The sequence below is a fragment of the Balaenoptera ricei genome, chromosome 14 (genome assembly GCF_028023285.1).
Source record: "Balaenoptera ricei isolate mBalRic1 chromosome 14, mBalRic1.hap2, whole genome shotgun sequence".
Classification (NCBI taxonomy): domain Eukaryota; kingdom Metazoa; phylum Chordata; class Mammalia; order Artiodactyla; family Balaenopteridae; genus Balaenoptera; species Balaenoptera ricei.
This window is the reverse complement of record NC_082652.1, coordinates 3,470,082-3,496,978: the sequence shown is the minus strand read 5'-3', so window position 1 is coordinate 3,496,978 and position 26,897 is coordinate 3,470,082. Positions and strand designations below refer to the sequence as shown.

General features: G+C 41.7%; 1 protein-coding gene across 6 annotated transcripts in view; it reads left to right on the top strand.

Moving 5' to 3' along the window:
• Positions 1 to 26,897, top strand: part of GLT1D1 (glycosyltransferase 1 domain containing 1) — a 115,319-nt gene that overhangs the window by 44,160 nt on the left and 44,262 nt on the right. For all 6 annotated transcript variants that reach the window (XM_059893675.1, XM_059893672.1, XM_059893677.1 and 3 more), the window contains 4 exons: positions 7,078 to 7,114; positions 9,784 to 9,840; positions 18,690 to 18,785; positions 19,414 to 19,463. In XM_059893675.1, the coding sequence (XP_059749658.1) occupies positions 7,078 to 7,114; positions 9,784 to 9,840; positions 18,690 to 18,785; positions 19,414 to 19,463 (240 nt within the window). The remainder of the gene's footprint in view (positions 1 to 7,077; positions 7,115 to 9,783; positions 9,841 to 18,689; positions 18,786 to 19,413; positions 19,464 to 26,897) is intronic.

Genomic DNA, 26,897 nt, shown 5'->3' with positions numbered 1-26,897 from the left:
ACCACCTCTTGGCCAAGGCCAAGTTCCTAACTGCTCAGCTACTGTATCCAAAATCTTATTATTTCAACACATGAGCAATATAAAAATGCCTAAGGTGCTATTTCACATTTTTTTGGTACTCCATGTTTGAAATTGAGTGTGCATTTTACTTTTCGGAGGCACATTTCCATCCAGACCAGCTCCGCTTCAAGGACTCAGTAGCCTCACGGGCCCAGGGCTGCAGTATTGGACAGTGCAACATACCACAGACATGCACGTGGGGAGCATCCTGTTTCAAGATTTCCAAAACATATGCTCCGACGTGGTCGTGGGAGACATGTTAACAGGAAGGAGTGAAGGAGTTCAACATATTTTGCAAGCTGTGGGTTAATTTCAGCCCTCTGAGAAAGCTAGGATGTTCCTTTGGAAACATTATTTTGGAACCTACTGTACAGCACAGGGAACTGTCTCAATGTTTTGTAATAACCTAAAAGGGAAAAGAATCTGGGGAAAAAAATAGATACGTCTGTATGTATAACTGAATCACTTTGCTGTACACCTGAAAGTAACACAACGCTGCAAATCAACTATACTTCAATTTTTTTAAAAAAAGGCAATGAGGGGAAAAAAAAAAAAGAAACATTATTTGGGAGGCTGTGTTGATAATCATCCTTCTGTCTCTGGCTGACTTTACACGAATTAGTTTGCTTGGATTTCGATAAAGAGAGCTTTATTTTATCTCTTTTAATTTGAAGTGCCGTTGTTTGGGCCCGTTGTTATTTTTTGTTTAGTGTTGTTTATATCAGCCTTAATTTGACAGTGTGCCTACTCTGTAAGGGGCACTGTCCCAGGGGGCTTTTCACTGGCGTCTGCCTGCTGTGTAGTTAGTACTTAATCATCCAAGTTCAACAACTGGCGTGTTTTGGGATGGTGCTGCTCTGTTGGTTTGTGATATTATAACCTTGATTTGGTGTTTCTAGGAATTTGATTCACCGCACATGTCTAACTGTGATATATGCATTGTGCAAATCTAAAACTAGTCTAAGTAGAGTTTTGATTTCTTGCTACAGTGTGTAATAGACACTCAGAATGCAAATTTGGGCACTTCTAATTCTAGCCCATGTTTAGAATACTTTCTCTAAATTCACCAGACTTTTACCAGAAAATGTAACTATTTCACCAGTATAATTAAAAGCAAATTAGGTATACACATACCTTAATCGAAGGCTTTTCTCTCTGCAGAAACAATGATTGTGGTTTAATTTGTCTCCACTGGGTTCAAAACCCCACAGGTCTGTGTAAAGTTTAACTGCACTGTTCACATGCTTTTCCTAATAAGTACTCAGCTAAGAGGACTTTCTCTAAATTCAAATATTTATTTATGAACTATTTAAAAAAATCTTGAGCGTGAGTAAATACTGTTTGACACAGTTACTGAATTCAGAAGAAGCGCAGTGATAACCAGCATGGCACATGGATACACTTTGTTGAGGTTAGTGCTGAGCTAAGCTTCCTGGTATTGTTACTTTTTAGTGATTTTTTTTTTTTTTTAATTTGGAGACTTTGAGTCCCTGCCTTCTGGGGCCTAATTTATCTACCCTGCCTTGGCACTCTTTAAAGAAAAATAACTTTCTGGAAGCAGTTAGGCAATACCTAAAGAGTAATTTTACTTTCATTGTGTACATATACTCATCACAATTCTTTTGGAAATTGAAATAACAGAAAGCAAGACAGATCTCATTGGCTGTCACTTGCCTGTTCATGGCACAGGGGAGCTCAAAAGGCTGATGTAGGTGATAGTTCTTTTCTAATCTGAATGAGCTGCCTCTCGCCTAATTGCTGAATTATGTTGTCCTTTGAATTACTTGTTACTTCTTCTTCTTCCTGCGTGGCCCGTCGCTTTGTATTTGATCATCTCCAAAAATCACATTGACAGCGCAGGAGCTACACAGACCACATCTTTTATTATAGTTTCTATTGTAATGTGAACTTAAAAACATTCACCCCTCTGTTTCATCTTTGGAAACCCTAGTTTGTATGCTGGCCCTCCCCACAAATACCCTGTAAGGGAAACTCCAGGGATTGGTCATATCCTAGGAAGCTAATCATTTTTAATAACTTCTATTAAGATTGGCTTCCCTAAGAGATTTCTTGATAGAACTGCAAGTGTTTTTTGCATTTTTTTCCACTATGTGAGATCCCTGGGAATTGAAAAGTTTTAAAGGAACTCAAAGGATGGAGAACTCATCAATTTCAGAGCATAGATTCTGAGTTAAACTTTCCCATGACCTGGGGCACAAACTTTTGGAATGATCAGAAGCATTGCTTTAATTCATCAGATGGCAAAGGCAGAGGACAGTAGGGGAAGCTTTTGAATAAAATCAGCAATGATTCCATGTTATTTACTCCATAGATTTAACTGTATTATTTTTAGAAATTCACGTTCTTTTATTTATTTATTTATGACTGTGTTGAGTCTTCGTTTCTGTGCGAGGGCTTTCTCTAGTTGCGGCAAGTGGGGACCACTCTTCATCGCGGTGCGCGGGCCTCTCACCATCGCGGCCTCTCTTGTTGCGGAGCACAGGCTCCAGACGCGCAGGCTCAGTAATTGTGGCTCACGGGCCCAGTTGCTCCGTGGCATGTGGGATCTTCCCAGACCAGGGCTCGAACCCGTGTCCCCTGCATTGGCAGGCAGACTCTCAACCACTGCGCCACCAGGGAAGCCCTAACTGTATTTTTTTAAAAATTTTATTTATTTATGGCTGTGTTGGGTCTTCGTTTCCGTGCGAGGGCTTTCTCTAGTTGCGGCGAGCGGGGGCCACTCTTCATCGCGGTGCGCGGGCCTCTCTCTGTCGTGGCCTCTCTTGTTGCAGAGCACAGGCTCCGGACGCGCAGGCTCAGTAGTTGTGGCGCACGGGCTTAGTCACTCCGCGGCATGTGGGATCTTCCCAGACCAGGGCTCGAACCCGCGTCCCCCGCATTGGCAGGCAGACTCTCAACCACTGCGCCACCAGGGAAGCCCGATTTAACTGTATTTTATTTTTTAATCTTCCTGGGAATTTTCTTGCTGGCATTCTTATTTCTTGAGTTGCTGGGCTAGATTACGTGTTACACATGCATCCTTTGATTTTGCCCAGGGTTGTTTTAGTTTCATCTTTATTTATAGCCTGTTTCAAGTCAGATCCCATAAAACTGGATCCCAATTCAGTTCTCAGACTTCCTCCCCATCTAATTTGTGGGTTTTTTCCTTTTCTTTTAAACAGAATTTTTTTTAAATTAATTAATTAATTAATTTTTGGCTGTGTTGGGTCTTTGTTTCTGTGCGAGGGGTTTCTCTAGTTGTGGCAAGCGGAGGCCACTCTTCATTGCGGTTCGTGGGCCTCTCACCATTGCGGCCTCTCTTGTTGCGGAGCACAGGCTCCAGACGCGCAGGCTCAGTAATTGTGGCTCACGGGCCCAGCCGCTCCGCGGCATATGGGATCTTCCCAGACCAGGGCTCGAACCCGTGTCCCCTGCATTGGCAGGCAGACTCTCAACCACTGCGCCACCAGGGAAGCCCGATTTTTTCCTTTTCTTGAAAAATCTTTCCTTGTCTGGTTCAGTTGCAGGAATTTAGTGACAAGGTTGTCCCCCCTCCTTTTTATTTTGAACATTATTATTGTTATTATTAATTTGCCACGCCATGTGGCTTGTGGGATCTTGGTTTCCCCGACCAGGGATTGAACCTGGGCCCTGGCAGTGAAAGCACTGAGTCTTAACCACTGGACCGCCAGGGAATTCCCTGAACATTATTTTCTTTCCTTACTTAAAAACAATTTCTAAGGGAAAAGAGAAGAGGGAGAAAAGAAAAGACCCATGTCCCCTGAAAAATGCCCAGTTTCTGTGTTTTGTGATGTATTTTGAAAGCTATACACTTACAGGCCATGATTTCTTCTAAGTAATTTGTAGCTATTTTTAAATGACTTTTAACAAAGCCATCATCAGAAGTTGTAAATTAATATTTTTGCCACCTGGAGAGGATGAAATTGTGCCTAGATTTTAAAAGTAATATTTATTGTGGTTTCCATTTGGTAGAAAGTTTAATTTCAAAAGGTTATATTAATAAAAGAATGGGAAATCTTTTTGTTGTTGCTGTCTGTTTGGTATTCCATTATAAAAAAGCATAAATGAGCATTTGGGTCTGTTACAAAGTCACACGTATTTATAGGTATTTGTAGGGCACTGACTTTTTATATTTAGTAGTGGGTCAAATTAAGTAATGGTTTCTCATAGACATTAAAAATGGAGAAAAAAATGGAAAATCTTCCCTCTCCACCCTTCCTACACACACACACACACACACACACACACACACACACGAGTCTTCTTTTTCATTTTATGCATCAATGAGCTGATCTTCCAAGGGAAATGATATATATAAGGACTTCGACTCATGTTGTTTCAAGGCAAGTGAAGCAACAATAAATACTGAGCAAAGAAAGCTAATTCGTATTTAGAGCATTTTAATATAGAAAATGATTTTCAAAATCAATATAAGCCAATTGGCTTTTGCCAGATCGCTTTTCTTACAATGATTAAAAATAACTCAAATGCAGATTTCCTTTATACTGTGCCTCTGTTTTCTTGATTTGCTTGGATAAGATCTTCAAATACCATTCATGACATGTTTTAAAAGTCTATATTGGACTTGATACTTACTTGTTTTTTGGGGGAGTTCAATAGATTTTGGGGAAATAATCCTCAGAGATAGGTAAAATCAGCAGATAAACCCAGACATCTCCATATAGAGTCAACTTATTCTGTTTATAGAGTTGAGATACCCTTTTAATTAATTAATTTTTGTTTGTGCCCAAAGGAACTTTCTTGAGAGGAGCATTTGGGGTTTACATATTTCTAATTGCACGGCACAGTTCTAATGAAAATAGTAGTAAGGCTGTAAGCTCCATTTTGCCTGACAGTCATGAATTGAATTTATATAGAATTATATTGAATCTGTCTTTGTCAAACACTTGTATTACCTTTAAAGTTAAAATGCTATCCGGGTATATTTTTGACAGTGCTTCAATATCCTTCTTATGGACATTTTTTGAGCCAATGTTGTAGACTTAGGTCTGGTTAAAGAAGAGACACTCTTAGCCTGCACTCCATTCCAGTACAATTTTCTTCAGCTTTCTAGTGAAATTATAATTTAACAAAAAGAAATATTTTAGGGCTCTAAGCTAAACTCTGATTTCAAATGGCTGCTATCAGCCATTTTTTTTTCCATTAAGGTTAATATCTTTTTTAACCAGTAGAGAAGAGATTTTTGAAGCTCTTTTTTTGCAGGGTCGCTATTTTACGGGCATTTTAAAAGGGGCTGCATCCTGCTATGTGGGGTATTGAGGAGGATACTCGAAGACTTTTAGAGGTCTCAGGTACCTCTGATGGATAAATATAAAATGTAATGCTAAGGTCAAAAGTAAAACGAAACCAAGACTTGTATCTCTGTACCAACTTCCTTATTTTTTTTTTGGCCGTGCCGTGCACGGCGTGTGGGTTCTTAGTTCCCCGACCAGGGATTGAACCCGCACCCCCTGCATTGGAAGCCTGGAGTCTTAACCACTGGACCGCCAGGGAAGTCCCTCTGTACCAACTTCCGTTCAGCCGTCCTAGGATGGCCAGATGCTGCCTCTCCCAGAACCTTCCCATCCACCAGGCAGAGGGCAGGGTAATTCCCTCTTCTCCCCATTGATCGTCTCTCCCTTGTCGGGACTGCCTCACCTTTAGTTTGTTTCCCAAAACATAAAGCTGATTTGAGGATGAAGGTCAAAGTGGGTCAGCAGACCACATGCAATACGCAGTATCCTGGTCACCTTGAGGACCACCCGGAGCCCTTCACGCACATTTAGGTAGAGAGAGCACGAAGATGCAACTTCTGTGGTGGCCACTCTTTACCTAGTTTAGTCGTTTCATGCATGGAGCTGATATTTAGGCCACATGGTAGAAAGATGCACCTTTTTAGACTTTATCACCAAAATGACCATATCTTTGATCACTTACGAGAAACAGCCCTCTGCACCTACTTGACCCTGCTGCCCTTTAAAGCGGATTTCTCACTCTGCTCCTGTAACATCCACCTTTGGGTCTAAACCTGATTTTTAAAATATTTATGTCACTGTTTCAAAACGAGCTTGAGAAATGGATTCTTTTTCTCTCTAGTAGTTTTGTGAAGTTCCGCCAGAAAACACCACCAGGGATAATAAGTCTATATCTGGGGACACATATCTAGATCAGTCATGCAACTGTCGCGGTGTCCCTTGATGTCAAAGAGGCTTTTGGGGAGGTCCTTACAGGGTCCTTGAGACCAGTCCATTCACATCCTGGAAGAATCTGCCCCCTGGTGCCTCTTCTCTTGTTTCCCAACATACTGGGTACCCCTCCTCCTCCATCCCCATCTCCTCCTCCATCTCCTCGTCCATCCCCATCTCTTCCTCCATCCCCATCTCCATCTCTATCTTCATCTCCTTCTCCATCTCCTGCTCCATCCCCATCTCCTCCTCCATCTCTATCTTCATCTCCTCCTCCATCTCCTCCTCCCTCCCCATCTCCTCCTCCATCCCCATCTTCTTCTCCATCTCCGTCTTCATCTTCTCCTCACTCCCTCCTCCCCCTCCCCCTTTCTTCTCCAAAGGTGGGTAGTGTACTCTCTCTATTCAAGGATTTGTATCCACAAACCACATTTCCCAAAACTTCTGCCTTCAACCTCAGCTCCTGATATGCACCTGATGGGCTGTATCCTTGGCATGTTCTCTGTCTGAGCTTCATAACTTTTCTACTAACATAGTAACTATAAGTTTGTAATATTGCATTATGCCTGATTTAAGGGACATCTTTGCACTTCTTACCTTAGATAAGCTGTGTTTTTAATGGGCTAACCCCCATTAAAAGCAGAGGTAACTCTTTGCTCTGATAAAGTAACTAGTCTGTGAGTGGCTGTGTAGATGATTCTTTGCGATGTTTTCCAAGAGGATATTTTTATGGCCTTCATTTTATTTCTAAACAGCAATGGGAATGGACTGGCAAACTTACTTTTTTTTCTTTCTCCCCTCTTTTCAAAAGCCACATGCTAAGGATAAGATCTATGTCCAGAGTCAAGGTAAGAAATTTTAAATATATATATACTTGAAAAAAAATGAGTCTTTAATCTTTTAGAGATACCTACTGAAATGAAGTAACATGATGTCTGGGATTTACTTGAAAATAGTAGAATGGGTACACTTTTATTATTTTTAACATTAAGATAAAAATAGGAGTACATTATAAAAGAATAATTTAAAATGTAGAAGAATGGATAAAGAAGATGTGGCACATATATACAGTGGAATATTACTCAGCCATTAAAAAGAATGAAGTAATGCCGTTTGCAGCAACATGGATGGACCTAGAGATTGTCATACTGAGTGAAGTCAGACAGAGAAAGAGAAATACCGTATGATATGTGGAATCTAAAAAGAAATGATACAAATGAACTTATTTACAAAGCAGAAACAGACTCACAGACTTAGAGAACGAACTTACGGTTACCAGAGGGGAAGGGTGGGAGCAAGGGATAGTTAGGGAGTTTGGGATTGACATGTACACACTGCTATATTTAAAATAGATAAACAACAAGGACCTACTGTATAGCACAGGGAGCTCTGCTCAATATTATTTAACAACCTAAATGGGAAAAGAATTTGAAAAAGAATAGATACATGTATATGTAAAACTGAATCAGTTTGCTGTACACCTGAAACTATCACTACATTTTTTTTTAAAATAAATTTATTTATTTATTTATTTATTTTTGTCTGTGTTAGGTCTTTGTTGCTGTGTGCAGGCTTTCTCTAGTTGCAGCAAACGGGGGCTCCTCTTTGTTGTGGTGTGTGGGCTTCTCATTGTGGTGGCTTCTCTTGTTGTGGAGCATGGGCTCTAGGCACGTGGGCTCAGTAGTTGTGGCTAGCGACCTTCAGTAGTTGTGGCTCGCGGGCTCTAGAGTGCAGGCTCAGTAGTTGTGGCGTACGGGCTTAGTTGCTCCGCGGCATGTGGGATATTCCTGGACCAGGGCTCGAACCTGTGTCCCCTGCATTGGCAGGCGGATTCTTAACCACTGCACCACCAGGGAAGTCCCTATCACAGCACTGTTAATCGGCTATACTCCAATATAAAATAAAAAGTTAAAAAAATAAAATAAAATAAAATGCAGATCGCAGATCACTTAAAAGAAGTGCAAATACTCTTATCAGTGGCATGTTTACAAAAGGAAAAAGAAGAGCTTGTCTGTTTGAGTTGAGTTGAGTTGGGGCCCCGGAGCCCTCTGCCTCCATCTCCAGCCCTCCCTGCCCTCCCCAAGTCCTGCCCCTGTGGTGGTCTCTGACATCCTTTCCTGAGACCCTCAGTATCTCCTAAACACATCTAGTAAACCACTGACCCGCAAAATAGGGATCAGGGAAACAGTAGCCCCAAAGAACATGTAGCTGATTCTGAGCTTAGGTTTGAAGCCGTGCTGAGGCCAGGGTCACACGTACAAGTCCACCTTATAAACATTACATTATCAAGGCCCTAGTGGTTTCAGGGATACTTTTAGCAGCAGAATCACTCATCAAATGAACTCTTTCTTGGAGCCCCCATTTAAAAAACGCTGCACTGACTCAGTACGCATAAAAGGGATGTGTGAGTGTCAGGGCAGGCCTGGGGTTGGACCTTCCATTCCTCTGCCACAGCCCCTGGTTTATAGCCACGGAAGATGTTGGTGCTGCAGGAAAAACATGGGCTTTGATGCAGCGCGTGGGCTTGGACGCAGCCTCTGACACCTAACATTTTGTATCCCGATTAACCTCGATGAACCTCGGTTTCCAGCGGGATAAACTAGAGGACTCCACCTGCTTCACAGGGCTTAAGGGTTTCCAGGACCGGCTGGAACACATCCACTCACAGTCTGTGCTGGGGCAGGCGTGGAGTGGACTTTACTACAAACTTTACGAACTGTCATTTGTACTAGTCAGTGTGAACGGCCAGCTTACAAGTGCCTTGGAGAGGCGGTTCGACGACTTAATTTACATTCCATAAAATCTCACATCTTTTCTGCTCGCGAGATAATCTGTTAAACGTTGCCTCTGGATTTTGGAAGTCTTAAAATGTTCATTTTTTCAGAGAACTTTAAACTGAAAGCTGTGTGAAAAAGTGACACAGATAGCAGGAAATTATGTATGATTTACAAGGTTGAGATGAGGAATTTTAAATACAGGCATAATTTCTATGTAATTTCTTTTAGAGTTTAGTTGGGAATGTTTTGGATACCTGTCACCTATGTGCATTTTTTAGGAACTTAAGCTTTCTGTGACTTAGAGACAGTTTGGCCCAGGAATGGATGGTGGGGTTGAAAGTGATGGATCTTTCCTCCTTGGGAACTGTGGGCGAATTTTATTTTATTTTTTATTTTTGTTTTTGGCCTCACTGCGTGGCACGCGGTATCTTACTTCCCCGACCCGGGCCCTCGGCAGTGAAAGCGCGGAGCCCTAACCACTGGACCGCCAGGGAAGTCCCCTGTGGGCACATTTTACCCACTACAGTCCTCCGCTCTACCAACTGAGCTATCGAAGGCTCCGATTGTGGGCACATTTTAAACCTCACAGGCTTGGAGGGATTCATGGGAATTCAGCAAAGCCCTCAGAACCTTAGTTCTTTATAAGAACCGAGTATGACGGTTGTTTGAATGTCAACACAAAATAACTGGTTATGTCTCAACAACATGAACTTTCTTCTGTTCTCTTTCCTTTGACCCAGGAATTGCAACAGTGCCGAACACCACCTTTAACTGGAACACCTTCCTCCAGCGTTCAGGTAAGAGATGAAATCTTCTGGTAGGATTTTGACTCAAGTGCATCTTGCCAACTTGCATCAGTTCCTTGCTAGGTTCACATGGTTTTGAAGAAGAGGCTGTCAGGGTCAAAGAAATGGACTCTTCGGGTAGAACAAAGGAGGGAGCAAGGCACGATTAGAACAAACTTCGCTTCTCCCCGTTTGCCGAGGTGTCATCAGTGGTCCCGTCCCGGTGAGGATGGGCATGCAGCTGAGATGCAGGAGGAAGAAGAGTAGTGCCAGCCTCTCTGACGCTGCTCTTCGGACAAACCTCCCAAACACCTAGTATCAGGTGACATTTGTCTTTATTAAGGATGCCAACCTCCTGTGTTCATTCGGTGTTAACTTTATTAGCTACACACATAAGAAGTGACTCTTGTGGGACTTCCCTGGCGACCCAGGGGTTAGGACTTGGCGCTATCACGGATGGGGCCGGCTTCGATCCCTGGTCGGGGAACTAAGATCTTGCAAGCTGCGTGGCATGACCAAAAAAAAAAAAAAAATGTGACCATTTAAGATGGAGATCAGATTAAGAAACAAACTTTTAAGCCACTTGAAATCTCAGCACCAAAAAGGAACTGCTATTAGTGTTTTGATATATCTTTCTCAACAGTTTTACATATCTATATTAATGCTTTTCATGCATTTATATATATTAAATTATAGCTGTATTAACCTATTATATATTTTTGTCTTTTAAAATCATCATGTAAATATATAAATATGTGATATTTGTATATTTATTGTAAATGCATATGTATGATACCTATATTATTTATATTATATATAGATTATATATAAATTATATATAATTAGGTGTGACTTTATATTTTATGTTTAAATAATACATATGTATAAATAATCATATATATAATGATTTTTAAAAGACAAAAGTAGAGTCAAACTGTACTTACTGCTCTAACCTGCTTTATTTATTCATTATGTTAGTAACAATATGAGCTAACTTATTCTTTTTTAAAAATTTCTAAACTAAAGTAAAATTTATGTGGCGTGAAATACAGACTTCTAGGGTAAGATTAGATGAGTCCTGACAAATGTATAAATACCCTAATCCAGACAGATCACATTTCCACTGCTCAAGAAAGTCCCCTCTTGTGCTTTTCCATATTTAATTCCCATCCCTCTGTAAGGGACCCCTATTCCAATTTCTGTCATCATCGATTCGTTTTACCAGTTCTTGAACTTCACCTAAGTGGAATCATACAGTAAGTACTTTTTGTGTCTGGCATCTTTTTTGCTCAGCATAATGTTTTTGAGATTCATGCATATTGTGTGTATCTGTAGCTCCTCCTTTTTTTATTACTGAGTCCTATTCCAGTGTATGGATGTGTCACACATTGTTTCTCTGTTCTCCTATTGATGGACTTTTGAATTGTTTTCCAGTTTTACATACTATAAATAAAACTGCTCTCCACAGTCTTGTGCAAGGATTCTGGTGAATAGCTTGAGTGTAGGGTGGATACACGCTTAACTTTATAAAAGAAGAGCCAAACAGTTTTCGAAAGTGTTGTACCATTTTACGGTTCCACAGACGTTGATGAGAGGCCTAGTTATGGCACATCCTTGCCAACAATTGGTGTGGACAGTCTATTTAATTGTAGTTATCCTAGGGGATCATGAAATAGTATTTGACTGTGGTGTTGGGCACTTATGTATCAATATCTTCCTTGGTGAGGTGTCGAGACAGGCCTTTTGCCCAAATGTTTTAGTGTGTTGTCTTTGAATTCTTGGTCTGCAGGAGGATTTTGTGCTTTTTTTTTTCCCGCTGGGTACAATCTTTTTGTCAGATACATATATTGTGAATGTTTTCTTCCATTCTCTGGTTTACCTTTTCATGTTCTTAACTATGTCTCTTGAAGAACAGAGGTTTTAAATTTTGTTCAAGTCTAGCTGATCAATTTTTTCTCTAATAGTTAGTCCTTTTGAGTCCTGCCTAAGAAATCTTTGCTTACCCTAAGGTCGAAAAGGTATCTTCCTTGTTTTTTCCTCCAGAAGTTTAAGCTTTTCCATTAGGATTGTAATCCATCTGAAATTAAATTTTGTGTGTGATATTAGGAGGTAGGGATCGAAATTCATTTTTTTCTGTAAATTCCAGTATCATTGAAAATGTTTTTCAATGAATTGCTCTGGTTCCTTTGCTGAGAATCAGTTTACTGTGTGTGTTCCTTTGTGTCTGTATAAATCTACCCTTATGCCAGTATCATGCTGTCTTGTTGGTGTAGATTTATGGTACGTCTAGAAATCAGATAGGGTTAGCCTATGACTTTGTTTCAGAATTGTTTTAGCTTATCTAGGTTTTTTGCATATCCATATACAAAATTTAGAATCATCTTGTCAGTTTCTATAAAATCTTGTTGCATTGAATCCACAGATCATTTTAGAGAGAATTGCTTTCTTAACAATAATTTGTCTTAAGATCTCTGAACATGATGTGTCTTTCCATTTGCTTGGGTCTTATTTATCTTCATAATGATTTGTACAGGTCTTTCATGTCTTTTAAAAATATTCTTAAGGATTTTATTATTTTTGATGTGCTATAAAGGTTTTCTTTTTAATTTCAGTTTTGAATTTTAGTTGTGGCTAGTATATAGAGATACACGTGATTTTTGTAATACATTGGCATTATATCTTGAAATATAAATTTATTGGTTTTAATTACATCATGTTTTTAATTCCTTTATTGTATTTAAAATTCTATAAATGTATCCAAACAATCCTTTTGGTTGGGAATTTAGATTTTTTAAAAACTTTTTGATATGAAGTGATGAAAGTGCTAGGATTTTAATCTTCATATGTTTGCCCAATTGTTTTCTTAGGAGCAATTCCTAAAAATAGAATTGCTGGATTAGATTATGCATTTAACCAGAGCTTTCATACATCTTACATGATGTGTGAGTGTGTCTCCTTGGAAAGGTGACATCAGGGTGCATGTCCATCAGTGAAGCTATGAGGGTACCATTTTCTCTACATGTGGTGCCATTGTGTTTTCTGTGCATGGTATGATCCAAACATAATTACGGTGTCTAAGCAAAATTTTATTGTATTGTACAATATCTTTAAGTGTAAAAAGTTTAGTTGTCCACAAATGAAGCCCCTAAGTGTATGCTATTTGGGATTATAACTGCCTTACAGGCTGATCAGCCCTGTAATTCTGGTAAAGGTACTAGAACAGCTAAAATTATCTCAGCAAATGCAGTTTGAGGCCTAAGAAGTCATCTCTTTTAACCTGAAATACTTCTCTCTAAAGACGACAATGCAGGGGTACGATTAGGGGGAGTTGAAGTTGCAGGTCCTGCTGTAAATCTGAGAAGAGAGTGAAAATGCAAAATCAGTGCCCTGCCCTCAGCAGACAGGAAGACACCCCAGGCCTGTTTTTACTCCGAAGACTTCAGACAAAACCTCCAACACATACTCCGTGTCAGCGTTCGCTTCCCTTGAAAAGAAGAAATTTCCATACATTTGATTAGAAATAATTTTCCAAGTGTTTTACATCAATCTCAGCAAGAATGGCAGAACTCTTGTCAGCATTACAAATGAACCCACACCATCCAATTGCTTTATCATGTCAGGAAGTGTAAGCCGTTATTCAGAACCAGGAGGCCCATTTTAAATGGCCTGTTGTAAGGTTATTCCATCCTCTGTATATCAGAGGTCACTGTTGCGGTGTAACTAAGATTCATAATTTCCAAAAGGAGAGTGATTTGTCATCAAGATCTGTACCCTGATGGTTGCTTGTTTCACCGGTCTTACTGTTGAGTGATTAACGGAACAGCCAGGAGATTTAAAATACTCCGCAGACAACATCCCCTCTTGGGAATGTTGGCTTCAGTTTACTCTTAATATGTGCGATCAGAAGCTGTAAACGCATTCAGAATATACGGGCTCAGGGACGCTCCGGCGGGGACTGTGGGAGCTGACTGCTGGAGAATGGCTTAAGAGTTAAGATGGAGGATTCAGCGGCATCTCAGGGTTTTATGATCAGGTGTCTGTTCTCATTTGTACAGTCATTCATCTTTGTCAACTTTCAGACTCCAGAGGTAGACCATCTTTCTCACCCGTCCTCTATCTCACCCTGGCCTCTGGAGCATTCTAAACCCATGATTGTGTTTTGTCACTTCCACTCTGGGCTGAGACAGTGAAAACAGAAGTTACAGTGAATTTGATGCAGACCGTTAGTGATCAAATACTCACCCTCTGGATTCCTATGAATTGTTAACCTTGAAATCAAAGGGAGTGGGTTGGGAAGGGCCTCACTGAACACTGAATATAAATAGGTGGGTAGTGGATTAGTCCCCAGGGTTTATAGTCACCTTCTTAAATATCTGATGTCAATTTCAGGGTTTATTCTCCTTTAAGGTATGTCTCGGGTTAGCTGAGAATGTTCAGTAATATCTCTAAGCCCAAGCTAACAAATTAACTAAGTCTCCTTAGTTTAAAACATGAAATCAGTTTTATGCCAACCAGATTCCATGATCAAACAGGTCAACTAGGAACAAATAAAGAATAAAACAGATTAAAGGCACTAAGTGGCATTGTTATAATTTTTCACGCTATGTTCTCATTAGCACTTCTGGTCCGAAGGTATGTGTTTAGACATCAGGTTAGTTATCTGGTCTTTGTGTTTTCAGGTACATCTTAAACGTTGTTATGATTCAGTGAGCCAAGATTTTTGCTTTTAAATGCCAGTAACCAATGCATCTAGAGTAATGGTGCCTCTCAGGCCATCAAATCCCGAAACTGTGAAAGCTTAAACTTGACCCGGACACACCTTCTTGGTTTTTATTTTCATTTTATTTCTATTTTCATTGTTTATTTAATTTTCTCTCTCTCTCTTCCTTAAAACTCTATTTGTATTTCTATATGGAAACTCTCATATGCAAAACTCAGATGGTCATATTCTCCTTCCTCAGGCTATTCCCTAGGAAAACTCACTTGTTTTTTCACATGGAAAATTCATGTCACTAGGTCCCTGTATGCGCTCACAGCCCCCAAATGAGATTTTTCAGCTAAAAGTCACTAAGTCTAATCAACAGAAGTTCTTGAATTCTTTTCTCCTTATAATCACGCGTGAAAAAAAAAACCCAAAAAAGACAGAGCCGCTGGAATAGAAAACGGCAAAGAAAGTGGCTTAAACGTGGATCGGGTTTCTATTCTAGAACCAGCGGACGGATGAGTCACTTAGAGGATTTGGGAGCGTGGTGCTTAGTCTGTTGGGACCGCTAGGGTGCCAGACCATGAAATCAGCACGTTTCGTTGTGGAGATAAAAATACCATTCTCCAGGAAATGGTAATATCGGAAAGACACGTAAATGGTTGCATTTGTAAGGGATGAGTTCCAGCCCTGACTTGTGCGAATCCCAGATGTGAGAGGAAAAGTAAAGAGAAGAAAAGTAAGCTTGGGGTTCAAATGAGGAAATGAAATCCACTAAAAAAATTAGGTAGGTACCTGCCTCACCTCCAAATCTCTAGAGGCCACTACGTTTTAGTTCTTTTTTAAAATCTGAGAATGAACACGGTACATTTCCCTAAAGTTGGCCAAGGCCCTGGAAGAAGCTGAAATGGAATTACTTAGAGTTGATGCATCCATGAGGTCGGGCCTGAGACCTTAGTTGTTTGATCAGGATTTTTGAACTTCATTTCCTGAAAACGATATTGGTGTATGTGAAAAGTGCATGTAAGCTCTCAAACCCAAATGCTGTCTCTGCATTTAATTAAGAAAAAAATATATTTTTTTAATCCTAGAATAAGACAAAGCCTTTGGTTCTTTGTTTGATCCTATGCTAATATAGGTTTCTAAATTCCCATGACATTTGATCTCCTGCCCAGGAAGAAGAGGGGGAAAGAGGCAAGAGAATATGGGATTAACTCCTTCTCCCTCTAGGGTCTGGTAGGTCGGGGGGGATCTCAAAATCAGTTTAGTGAACTGGGCAGCAGCACCTTTAAAAATTGAAATGAAATAGAATAGAAAATATCAGAGCGCCTTGTATGCAATAGGTCTAAATGATTCTTTGAAACTGTACCGTGTCTGTGTGTGTCTGTGTGTCTATATGTATAAACACATATTTCATGTGTACAGGGTTGCAGTATAGTGTGTACATATTACTGTAAGTCATAGTCAGAACATTCTGAAGATCAGTGTTGTAAATTATGGATTATTCTCTCTCAAGTTCGGCTTTCCTAGGGATCCTGGGGTGGGGTACGTAGAGGTCCACTTTTCTCCAGCTTTACCTCACCAGAAGGCCAGCGGGTCTTCTGTACCTGCTGTCCTGAGTAGCTAACACGTGTCAAATCGAAGTCAAGGAACAAAGTAGGTTTCCAGCATCTACACTTGTCACAAAGCAAAAATAAAGAATTAGATGCAGCCTTTTTACCGAGACATCACATCGGTTCTTGAAATAGGGCTTTCTTTGGATGCCATCTCTCGATGCCGTCTTTGTGTTTGTTTTGTTTTTGTATTTACTTTTTTTCAATTTGGTAATACAGTTTCTCTGATTTCTCCCTCTTTTTGGTACTTCCATGGTTCTCCTTCTACCTTCCTTTTTTTCACTCCTTTTATATAGTTGAATGGATATTCCATGTATTTACATGATGATGATGATGTAAGGGATGTTGTATCCTTCTCACTGTATCACACCTGGAGACACGTAACATCACCTTCTTCCATTACTGGCGATTTTTAAAAAAATATATCAACTCTGGGTGTGTGTGTGTGTGTGTGTGTGTGTGTGTGTAAATAAAGCCATGTGCGCTGGGTTAAGGTTTTTTCCCTTAGTTAAGTGGGTGTCTTTCTTGGTTTCCCCAAGTCCAGGTGTTATAGTTCCTTTGTACAATAAGTTATTTTTGAGAAGGCACTTGTAATTTCTGTCCTCATCAAACTTCCCCTCACCAGTTTCAGCATTCACTGATGGTTCTTGCCTAACTATGTAGGTTTTGGCTGTTTTTCACACCTGACCTTCCTTTCCTTAATGGTATTCTTCAATTTGTATCATTTTTAAATTTTTATTTATTTTTTATTATTTTTATTTTTCTTTTATTTTTTATGGCCACGCCGCTCAGCACACAGGATCCTAGTTCCCTGACCAGGTATTGAACGTGTGCCCCCTGCAGTGGAAGCGTGGAGTCTTAACCACTGGACTGCCAGGGAAGTCCCCTGCATCATTTACTAAAGAGAAGAGCTTGTCTCCTGACCCCAGATTCAAATGCCTGACCTCAAATTCTTCTGATATCAAATTCAAATTCTGGACATAGCCTTTAGCTTAAACATTTGGTCAAAGAAGTATTCACTAAGGTCTGTTTTTCTAAGGTTAGTTTCAATACTGAAAATATAGGAAAAATATATAACAAAAAAACCTCAACATACCTCAATGTAATTGTCAACAGTTAATTAAGAGACTGTAATAATGGTTTAAGGTTTTTCTAAGAGGACATCTGAATCTTAACATTTCAGTAAAGACTTTCTCCAGTGCTGGTTATGAATTATTATTATTATTATTAGCTTTTGTGATTGTGTCAGAGTGCTGTCAATATATCTTATTACATTCATTCTAATTATATTACTACCCAAGACTTAAAGCACAGAGGGAATGAAATTATTTGCATTAAGAATTGGATGAATGAATGAAAACCTTCTCCTTGCATGATTTTATGTCCAATTACATATGTTTGGAAACGGTGAAGTTTTAGGCTAGCTTGGGTTAATATTAATAATTTCTTTTTCTTTAATGAAATTTTATAAAGAAGGCAGGGTGGCTTCTTTTCTTTTCTTTTCCTTTTGTGGGGATCCATGCCATGTGGCTTGTGGGATCACAGTTCCCCAACCAGGGATTGAACCCAGACCATGGCAGTGAGATCGCCGAATCTTAACCACTAGACCACCAGGGAACTCCCCGGTATTAATCATTTCTGTTGACTGCATGATCTATGGCTGCCGAACGAACGTCCTCAAAAATGGTGACTTAAAACAACCGCCATGGATTTTCTCATGACTTTGCGGATGGGCGGTTTGGACTTGGGTCACCCCTGCTTCCACTGTGTGTGCTGGGCTCACTTGTAAGTTGGGCTGAGGCCTGACGGGTCCTGCATGGCTGGTTGGGTCTCTCTCCACCAAGTCTCATACCTAAGGAGGCAGCCAGGCCTGACTGTAAGGCCAGCAGCATCCCAGTGGGTGGGGACGTTGGACACCAGGCTTCCCACGGCCAAGACTTGGAAGTCACTCCCGCTCTGTTATTGATGCCAGTCACCAGGTCAGCCCAGCGTCTAGGGGTGGGGAAATGGGTTCCACCTCTTGCTGGGAGGGACCACAGAGAATGTGGCCACCTGCAACTCGCCTTACACGACAACTTTCAATGTAGCAAACCTAAACCTCTTATTTTATGTATCTGTGGGCACGTACGTATACATTGCACGTGTGTCCCTATATATAGACATATACGAACTCAAGAGGACATTCCTATATAAACCATCTTTCTAGTTTCACAAAGAAAAGATTCTTCCTAACTGGAATTGCATGGAAATATTTTCTAGGACCTGTGGCTGACATTTCAGTAATAACTGAGTCAGTTCTTATCACCTCATCCTTCTGCATTGCAGCAAAAGTACCTTTACTTTATTAGGCCAAGTTCAGCTGAGGTTGATTCATCAGGAGGAACAGTTAGTTCATGCAGTGAAATGAAGATAAAACTTAGGCGTGGGAGCAGCTGCCTGAGAGGTCAGAGCCCAGCAGCCTCTGAGCTGTGTCTGCGGGGCCATTGTCACCGGGTCATCGGTCCAAGTCCTCTTTGTTGAAAATACCCTGAACTCTTCTGTTGCAGAGATTAACCAAAGTGCTGACAACCTACACGTGTTTCTCCTGATCTGTGGACTCCGGCAAGTGAAAGACCCTCTCTATTTGGTGGATGCATTCTCGGGTATGTGTTCTCAGGTGACCCTTTGCCTGCGGAATTCCACTAGGGTCCCTGTCTTCACATGTCTCTCCTTAGGACTTTGAGTTTTCTCATTTTTTTGGCCCATCAGCAGAACTGTTTCTAGATGGTTACTTTGGAAACAACCAGAAAAATAATCTCGCTGTGTAGTCATTTCAGTTGTTTCCTACTTTCCTGTGCCCTCAGCTTCTGAGGAAGTCATAAAACATAGCCAATAATGATAAGTCTAAAATAATTTTATCTGGCAATATTTTACACATGCCAATTTGTATGATACATCTGGAGTTTTGTTACATTGCTTAAGTTAATCTATAGACTCTTCAGTATATTCTAAAATCCATATTGAATTGTGATGGCATATCCATCCTAATTACCTAATAAATTAGATATCTGAATAATGTGCAACGTTCTAGAAAAAAGTATTTTCCTTAAAACCATAAAATGTCAAATACTTACATTTAAAATAATTATGTTGACTAATATGAATGAAAGCAAAATGATATGAAATAATTTATATTGCAGCGTAATTAATATTACACTGATTTATATTTTCAGCTGTGACTTAAAACCATTTTAAAAGTCTTTCTTTTTTTTTTCTTCTTTTCTCCCCAAGAATGGCATCAAGAGGAGCCCAACATTTATATGGTTATCGTCGGTCCTGAAGTAAGTTGATTTGCCGAAAGCATTGATCTCATCTCTGTTTCCTCTTTATTCTTCTTATGTATTTTCTAAAATTAGTTTCTGTTACTTTTCTAACCCAAGATTTATTTCTTTCTTAAGTAAATAAAGTCTGTTTGCCTTTATAACAATGAACACCAGACCAAGGTTAAAGATTATGAGGCTTTATAAGTCTTTACAATTAACTTATTGCTGCAAAGGGTAAGAAATTCTTACGGGAATACAGAGGAGTTAATATAAAGACAGTCCATGTAAGTCGGTGTATAAGGCAAACGTTCCATGTGGTCCAGATCGTCTTTGAAACTTCCTGGAAGTGCTCAACTGACAAACACAGAGCTGTTCCTTCACCCGAGCACTGGATTAAGCCATTAACTTGTATTCAAGAGCCGAGTGGGGTGGAAAAGCACAAGAAATACAGTCTGCACTGGGGCATGTCCTTGCCTGTCAGTGGCCGTTGTCTGGGGAACAGAGACCAGTGGCAGGGCTTGGAGGTGCTGCCTGTCACTCCCCGGGACTCGGGATGTCCCCTCTCCCCTCCGGCAGATCCGGAGCAGGCATGTGCTCTGTCCCAGAGTCTATTCTAAGCGCTCAGGATGCAGAGAGTCTGGGGCTGACACACTGGTCATCTCATGAAAGTGAACGCTGATTTGCTCCAAGCAGTTTGGAAAATAAGATACGCCTCCCGCCAGGTGGGATGTAACACCGCGGTAACAAGGCCTTTGCTTTCTTCGTGGGGCTTCTGTGCCAGGGCTGCACGGTGCATCCCCTGTGCCCTACGACGGCTCACGCTTCCTTTCCCTGTTGCCCAGCGGGATGGCTGAGTCTTTGCATGTTCAATGCCTGCATGACCTCCCTGTTCTGTTCTGTAATTCCTCCTCTCGTGGTTTCCTAGTTCCCTAGGGACCCACCGAGCATGCAGGGGGGGGGGGGGGTGGCAGGCTTTTCTTTCGAATACTAAAGACCTTTGGAAATACTACATTTACCTCGAAAAAGGCCCCCTAGCCTAAAAACATATCAAGGGCTAGAATCTGTGTAGCCACATTGGTTGTCACATGGAAGAAGAATCACCCCATCATCCATGTTCTTTGCTGGTATAACAGACACTCACACACACAGGCACGCACGTACCCAGGCCTGCACGCGCATACCCACGTCGCTCACACGCTCAGGGCCAGCCTTTTGATGGTTAACAAGATAATCCCTAGTGCACTAATGAATGCATGTTGAACAATGAATGTTAAGTGCCATAGTGGCAAAGTTGTTACTATTATTATTATTATTTTAATTCTCTTTCCATCCTCCTGTTCGAAGAGCATGATTGACTGAAAAAGTTTTAGTTTGATGCTAAATTCCTTGCTAACCAAGAGAGAAGGCCTGGGGTTAGAGCCATGGCAACAACAGTTATCCTGAAAGAATTTAGTAATGTGGCTTTCTTTTCCATTGTTTTTACTTTTATGGTTCTGTTCTACTTATGGTGTGTGATACTGGCTTTCCAACGCTGAAAATTTCCTTTAAAAATGAATTGATTTCGCAAAAAGTTGTAAATAAGCAATAGTACAGCTGGGGCACAGACGTGACAAGTTGTGAAAGTACGCAAATAGCCAAAGTTTGGGAAACAGTTTTTATCGAGAATCAATCGGTGTGCCCAGTGGAAGAAGTACCGAAAGAACAACGCTTGGTGGAGAAAAACGTTCGCAAACATCGGGCTAATGATGATCTGATTTCTCTGTTTGACTTTTTCTGTCGTGTTGCCTGTTAAGGAAACCTAGAGGGAGGTGGCAAACTTCGAAGCACTAGTTTAGCACTAAATGTGTGCCAGAAACCCCTTTCCAGAGACATGAAGACCGAGGCAGCATTTGAGCTGATACAGGACACGTGGGGCTTTCCTGCATTTATTAAGCATCTTCATCTTTACCTCAGTTGCCTACAGGTGAAGGATGCCATTTGTTTCATAAAGGCTTCCTAAGTCATAGTCTTTTAGAAGAAACACTGTTGTATTGTTTTTTACATTAAACAATTAGGAAGGCTTTTCCCTTCTCAGGACAAAGATATTTATTCCGCCATTTGTTTTTGGAACATACAACTTTCCCTCTAACTTTAGTTTGCCTAATTTTAAAAGAGCAGTGAGTGTAAAAAATGTGTCTCTTTCCTCCTAATTTCACTGCAGGGAAACTTGTCCCTCAGGCTCCAGGTTGGGAGACGGTAGGGGAGGGTGGAGACTGTGGCCAACTGTGGAATGAATGGTGGGCGGGGCACGATTCAGCCACAGCAGGGTTTGCCTTCAAAGATGCAGGCTCCCTTGTCAGCCTTGCAAGAGAAGCCGCAATCCAGAGGCCTTTTTCTTTCTCTCTTTTGAAAAAATGCCTGTGTGTGTGAAATGTCTTATTTTTAACAGCTGGGAACTAATTAGACAAACGTACTTATGCTTGTGCATGTGTGCACGCACACACACACACACACACACACACACACTCTCTCTCTCTCTCTCTTTCTCTCTTTCTCTCTGTTTGCCTTGTTGGCCCTACAAAATGCATCTCTGTATTTTCCCTTTTGTAACTTCCAGAGGGAGGCAATCCGAAGTGGTTTTGAGCAAAGGCTGTCATGACTTTGCCTGTTAAGGATCAGGGAGCAGAGGGTGACGTGAGCTGGGCGAGGCAAAGCAGGTTTGCAAGGACTGTGGAAAGACGTGTCGTGGGAAGCTTAAGTGCTTCCACAATTCCAGGGGCCCCTCCTCTCTTTTTCCAAACTAGTCTAATAAATCTCTGATATACCTGAAGACGGGATGCTTACTGGGCAAATGCGGGTCTGCGACGAGTCTTGTAGAATGCCCCTCCCCCAGGGGCCCCGTGGGACCGTTCTGAAGCTGCGTCTTCAGCCACCGAGCTGGTTTGCTTGCTGCAACAGGGGAATGAATGAGAGAAAGAGGAGCCATGGAAGGGCGCTCTTGCGTGAAGGGTGGCGAAGAGTTATGATCTGAGAGTTGCTAGTCCTTAAGTTCGTTGCCATGAATCAGTAACGGTTTGCAAGCACTTCTTTCACAAGGCACTCCACTATCTATAACTAAAAACCCTCTAGGAAACGGGGAAAGGCATCCTTGGGTTGCAGATTTGCTGCTTAGCAAAACCAGCCGTAAGCGCCTGGCACTGGTCAGGCAGGCGCACTCGGCCCAGAGCTTTACTGAGACTTGCTCACTTCTCCTCCACCGACGGGAGAGACTGGATCTTCCAGATCTAACTCTGCCTGCAGGGATGCAGCTGCCTTCTCAGCCTTGCACGGACCTGAACGCAGAAGCCAAGGCTTTGGACACGACTAGTGTTGATCTGCCTTGGTCCATCCGGGCGGCTCTAACCAAGGACCGCAGATGGAGTGGTTGACAAACAGCGGCGATTTATTTCTGACGGTTCTGGAGGCTGTGAGTCCAAGACGAAAGTGCCAGCATGGTCATGTTGTCGTGAGGATGCTCTTCCTTTCTTGCTGTGTCCTCGTGGTGGAAGGGGCGAGGGAGCTCTCCGGGGTCTTTTGTAAGGACACTAATCCCATTCATGAGGGCTCCAGCATCATGACCTAAGCACTTCCCAAAGACCGCACCCCCCCCAATACCATCACCTTGAGGGTTAAGATCTCAACGTATGAATTTTAGGGGGGACACAAACATTCAGCCCCCAGCAATATCCCTGCCTTGTAAAAGGTCCTTATCAAATCTAAAGAGCCATTACAATAGCCATTACAGCAAACACCTTAGTGTCATCCTAGCAGACAGAATCATTTGAGTTTCTAAATTTCTAAGGCAGCACTTGGAATCCAATTAGTCACAGACTCCTTCAAACCTCTTGTTTCCTTCTTGAGTCCCTCTTCCCTACAAAAGATTTTTTTTTTTTTTTTTTTTTTTTGGCCATGTCACACCGCTAGTGGGATCTTAGTTTCCTGACCAGGGATCAAACCCCGGCCCTCGGCAGTGAGAGCACGGAGTCCTAACCACTGGACCGCCAGGGAATTGCCCAAAAGACTTAAAACCAATATATGTAGACACACATTTCAGATCCTCCAGTAATTCAGATAAGGCTAGTGTCTGTTAAGTTTTATGTTTGTTTGCTTTTTCTCCATAACCAGTGGTATGCTGGTCAATGTTTAAAAACAGATCTGTTGGGGAGAGCGGGGTGGGACGCCCTGTTTTCTAACAACCCTGTTTGCCTATTTCTATAAAAAGCTTTTACCATGGCCAGACATCAAGTAAAGCCAACTCCTGCACATTTTACATAGTGACCCACTACACACACACACACACACACACACACACACACACCAGAAACAAGCTTTATTAAACAATACTCTTGCTTCATGTATTTCACACACTCTGATATTTTAAAAAACCTGTTCCATGTCTCTGCTTTGCTATTCCATGTCATTAAAACAAAGGTTATTTTTATTCCAAAATTGATTTCATGATGTGCTCCCTGATCTGAAGTTTGGACAACACTGACTTGGGCCATGCTTGATGGTGTGTGTTTGTTTGTTTGTGTGTGTGTGTGTGTGTGTGTGTGTGTGTGTGTGTGTGTGTGTTTCTCTCCATCCACTAAACATATTCCCTCTTGAAAGCCAGTGCCTTGGCTGCTTCCTTAGTGGAAGCTTCCTTCCCCACATACTGGGCTGGCTCAGATATGCTTCTCCTGACCCCTCAATTTAAACAAGCTCTTCCCCACCATCATTGTAAGATTTCCAAGCATCTATCAGTTTTCAGCATCAAGAATTCAATTTAACATCACTTTTGAATTCAGAACTAGGAGGAGACTAAAAGGATTTTACACTTGAAATTGAATATCTGTTACAATGTTATGGGTTAATATGCTGATCTTTTGGAAATAGATTTGAGAAGTGGGTCAGAGGTCAAATCTTGGGACACATTAAGATTCATCTTTTAACCATTATCTCTTAGAGCAGCTCAAACACCCCGAGTATTACAATGATCTTTGACATCTACTGTGAGTACACTCTTCGTCCATTCATCTTTTTCTTTGATAACTGCTAAGCTCAGTGACTGAATAAACTCTTTAAGTCTAAATTACACACTTTTGAAGGACTGTAGCCTTTCCAGGTCATGTGCAGGGTCTCTGAGTACAAAACTGCATTGACTCTGTTAGTTAACTACTATTAACTAACCTACTATCAGGGCCTATTATTAGGGAATAATCGCAGTGCGTGCAGCAGCGATTCCCTCTCTCTCTGTCCACGTCTCTGCGCGGAGCCCGGTCAGATCCGAGACCCCAGTGAAGACCTGGCTACGCAGCTCAGCCAGTGCCCCCTTGGATGCCGCATCAGTCCAGCTTCAGCCCGAGGGAATTTATTAGGAGGTGACAAGGGCTACTAAGACCAGGTTTGGCTGCATCCACTTCTTAGTCTCTGGATCATTCCCTTCAAGGTCCACGGTCCAGCGTGGGTTACCTCCGCCGGTTTGTAAGGAGGGGAGCAGGCACCCGATCCCACTTCCACCAGACCACATGCAGTGGGAGGAGGTGAGGAAGACGCCCAGACGAAGCAGCGGAAGAGGTGAAACGGATGCCAAAGAGTCAAAGCAAAAAATCAGTGAGCACGGCGTATGCGGATTACCTGTTTGCTTTTATGAGTGATCAAACAAGAACTGGATACTTTCATAGGTCACTTAATGGAAATCAATGTGGCCATTATTTGTTCTTGTTTGTCGTCCTAACCAGACTGCATGCTCCCTGCCGAAAGGGGCCATGTCTATTCTAGTCACTGGGATATGTCCATGTGCCTGCAGCACAGTGGCACTCAGTAAGTATTTCTTGAAGGAATGAACAAGGAGGTAAATAAAATTATATATATATATATATATAGTGGGAGAGTGAAATTGTCCACCCCAAAATGTCTCTTTGGCATGCGGATTATTATTTATTATTATTTCTAGCTGTAAACAATCAAGGCCCAAAAGACTCAGGAAGAACCTTTGACCCTCCCCCTAACTGCCCAGAGAATGTCGATCGAGGACCAGGAAGGGAGCGTCACCACAGGTAACCACAGTATGAACTAGGTGTGGAGACAGGGAGGAACCCAGCAAGGTCTGTTTGTTAAATTCCTCTCTGTGGCCCATTGTCTCTGCCTGCCCCAGCAAACATTTGTTCACCAAACATTTGCTTTTCCATCTCCATGTGAATTGCCTTCCTTCACTTTGAGGTCCCAAACCCCTACCCTCCACATCCTCTTCTGTCTTTAGCTGATAACTTAGTTTTCCTGGGTCTCTCCCATGTATACATGGGATTAAACTTGTGTTTGATTTTTCTCCTGTTCATCTGTCTCACGTCAACTTAATTCTTAGACCAGCCAGAAGAACCTCAAAGGGGAGAGGAAAATTTCTTCCTCCCAGACAATATACATACAATTATATGCATATGTGTATATGTGTTCATACATATACATATGAAGGTACCTATATACAACAATATACATACTGTTCATGTAAATGAACACGGAAGTAAATGAAGATGTCCAAGCCTATTGAAGTTTTGCTCACAAACGTCAGCATATTGCGTCAAAGGATGACGCAATAATGGGTAATCGCTACATTAAATAACAGCTGAGCACCATTTTCACTGCCAAGAACACTCTTTCCCTGAGGGAAAATCACTGAGTAAACACCAGGGACCAAACATAATGGCCACATTGATTTCCATTAAGTGACCTATGAAAGTATCCAGTTCTTGTTTGATCACTCATAAAAGCAAACAGGTAATCCGCATACGCCGTGCTCACTGATTTTTTGCTTTGACTCTTTGGCATCCGTTTCACCTCTTCCGCTGCTTCGTCTGGGCGTCTTCCTCACCTCCTCCCGCTGCATGTGGTCTGGTGGAAGTGGGATCGGGTGCCTGCTCCCCTCCTTACAAACTGGCGGGATGTAACCCACGCTGGACCGTGGACCTTGAAGGGAATGATCCAGAGACTAAGAAGTGGATGCAGCCAAACCTGGTCTTAGTAGCCCTTGTCACCTCCTAATAAATTCCCTCGGGCTGAAGCTGGACTGATGCGGCATCCAAGGGGGCACTGGCTGAGCTGCGTAGCCAGGTCTTCACTGGGGTCTCGGATCTGACCGGGCTCCGCGCAGAGACGTGGACAGAGAGAGAGGGAATCGCTGCTGCGTGCACTGCGATTATTCCCTAATAATAGGCTGAGCTCTTTTTCAGGACATATTAACTAACAGAGTCAGTGCAGGCTGGAGGTGTGTCTGCCAGGACAGGGGAGCCCAGGGCCTGGACTGCATACAGCATTCACATTGGTTCCTGCCGTGTCCAACGGCCGGGCTCAGAAGGCAATTATCACACTCTTCTTTGGAATAGTATTGCTCTGCTTTTTGAGTGGCATTACCTTTCTGCCAACGATTTATAAAATAGAGTAAATGTTCTTGTGTGT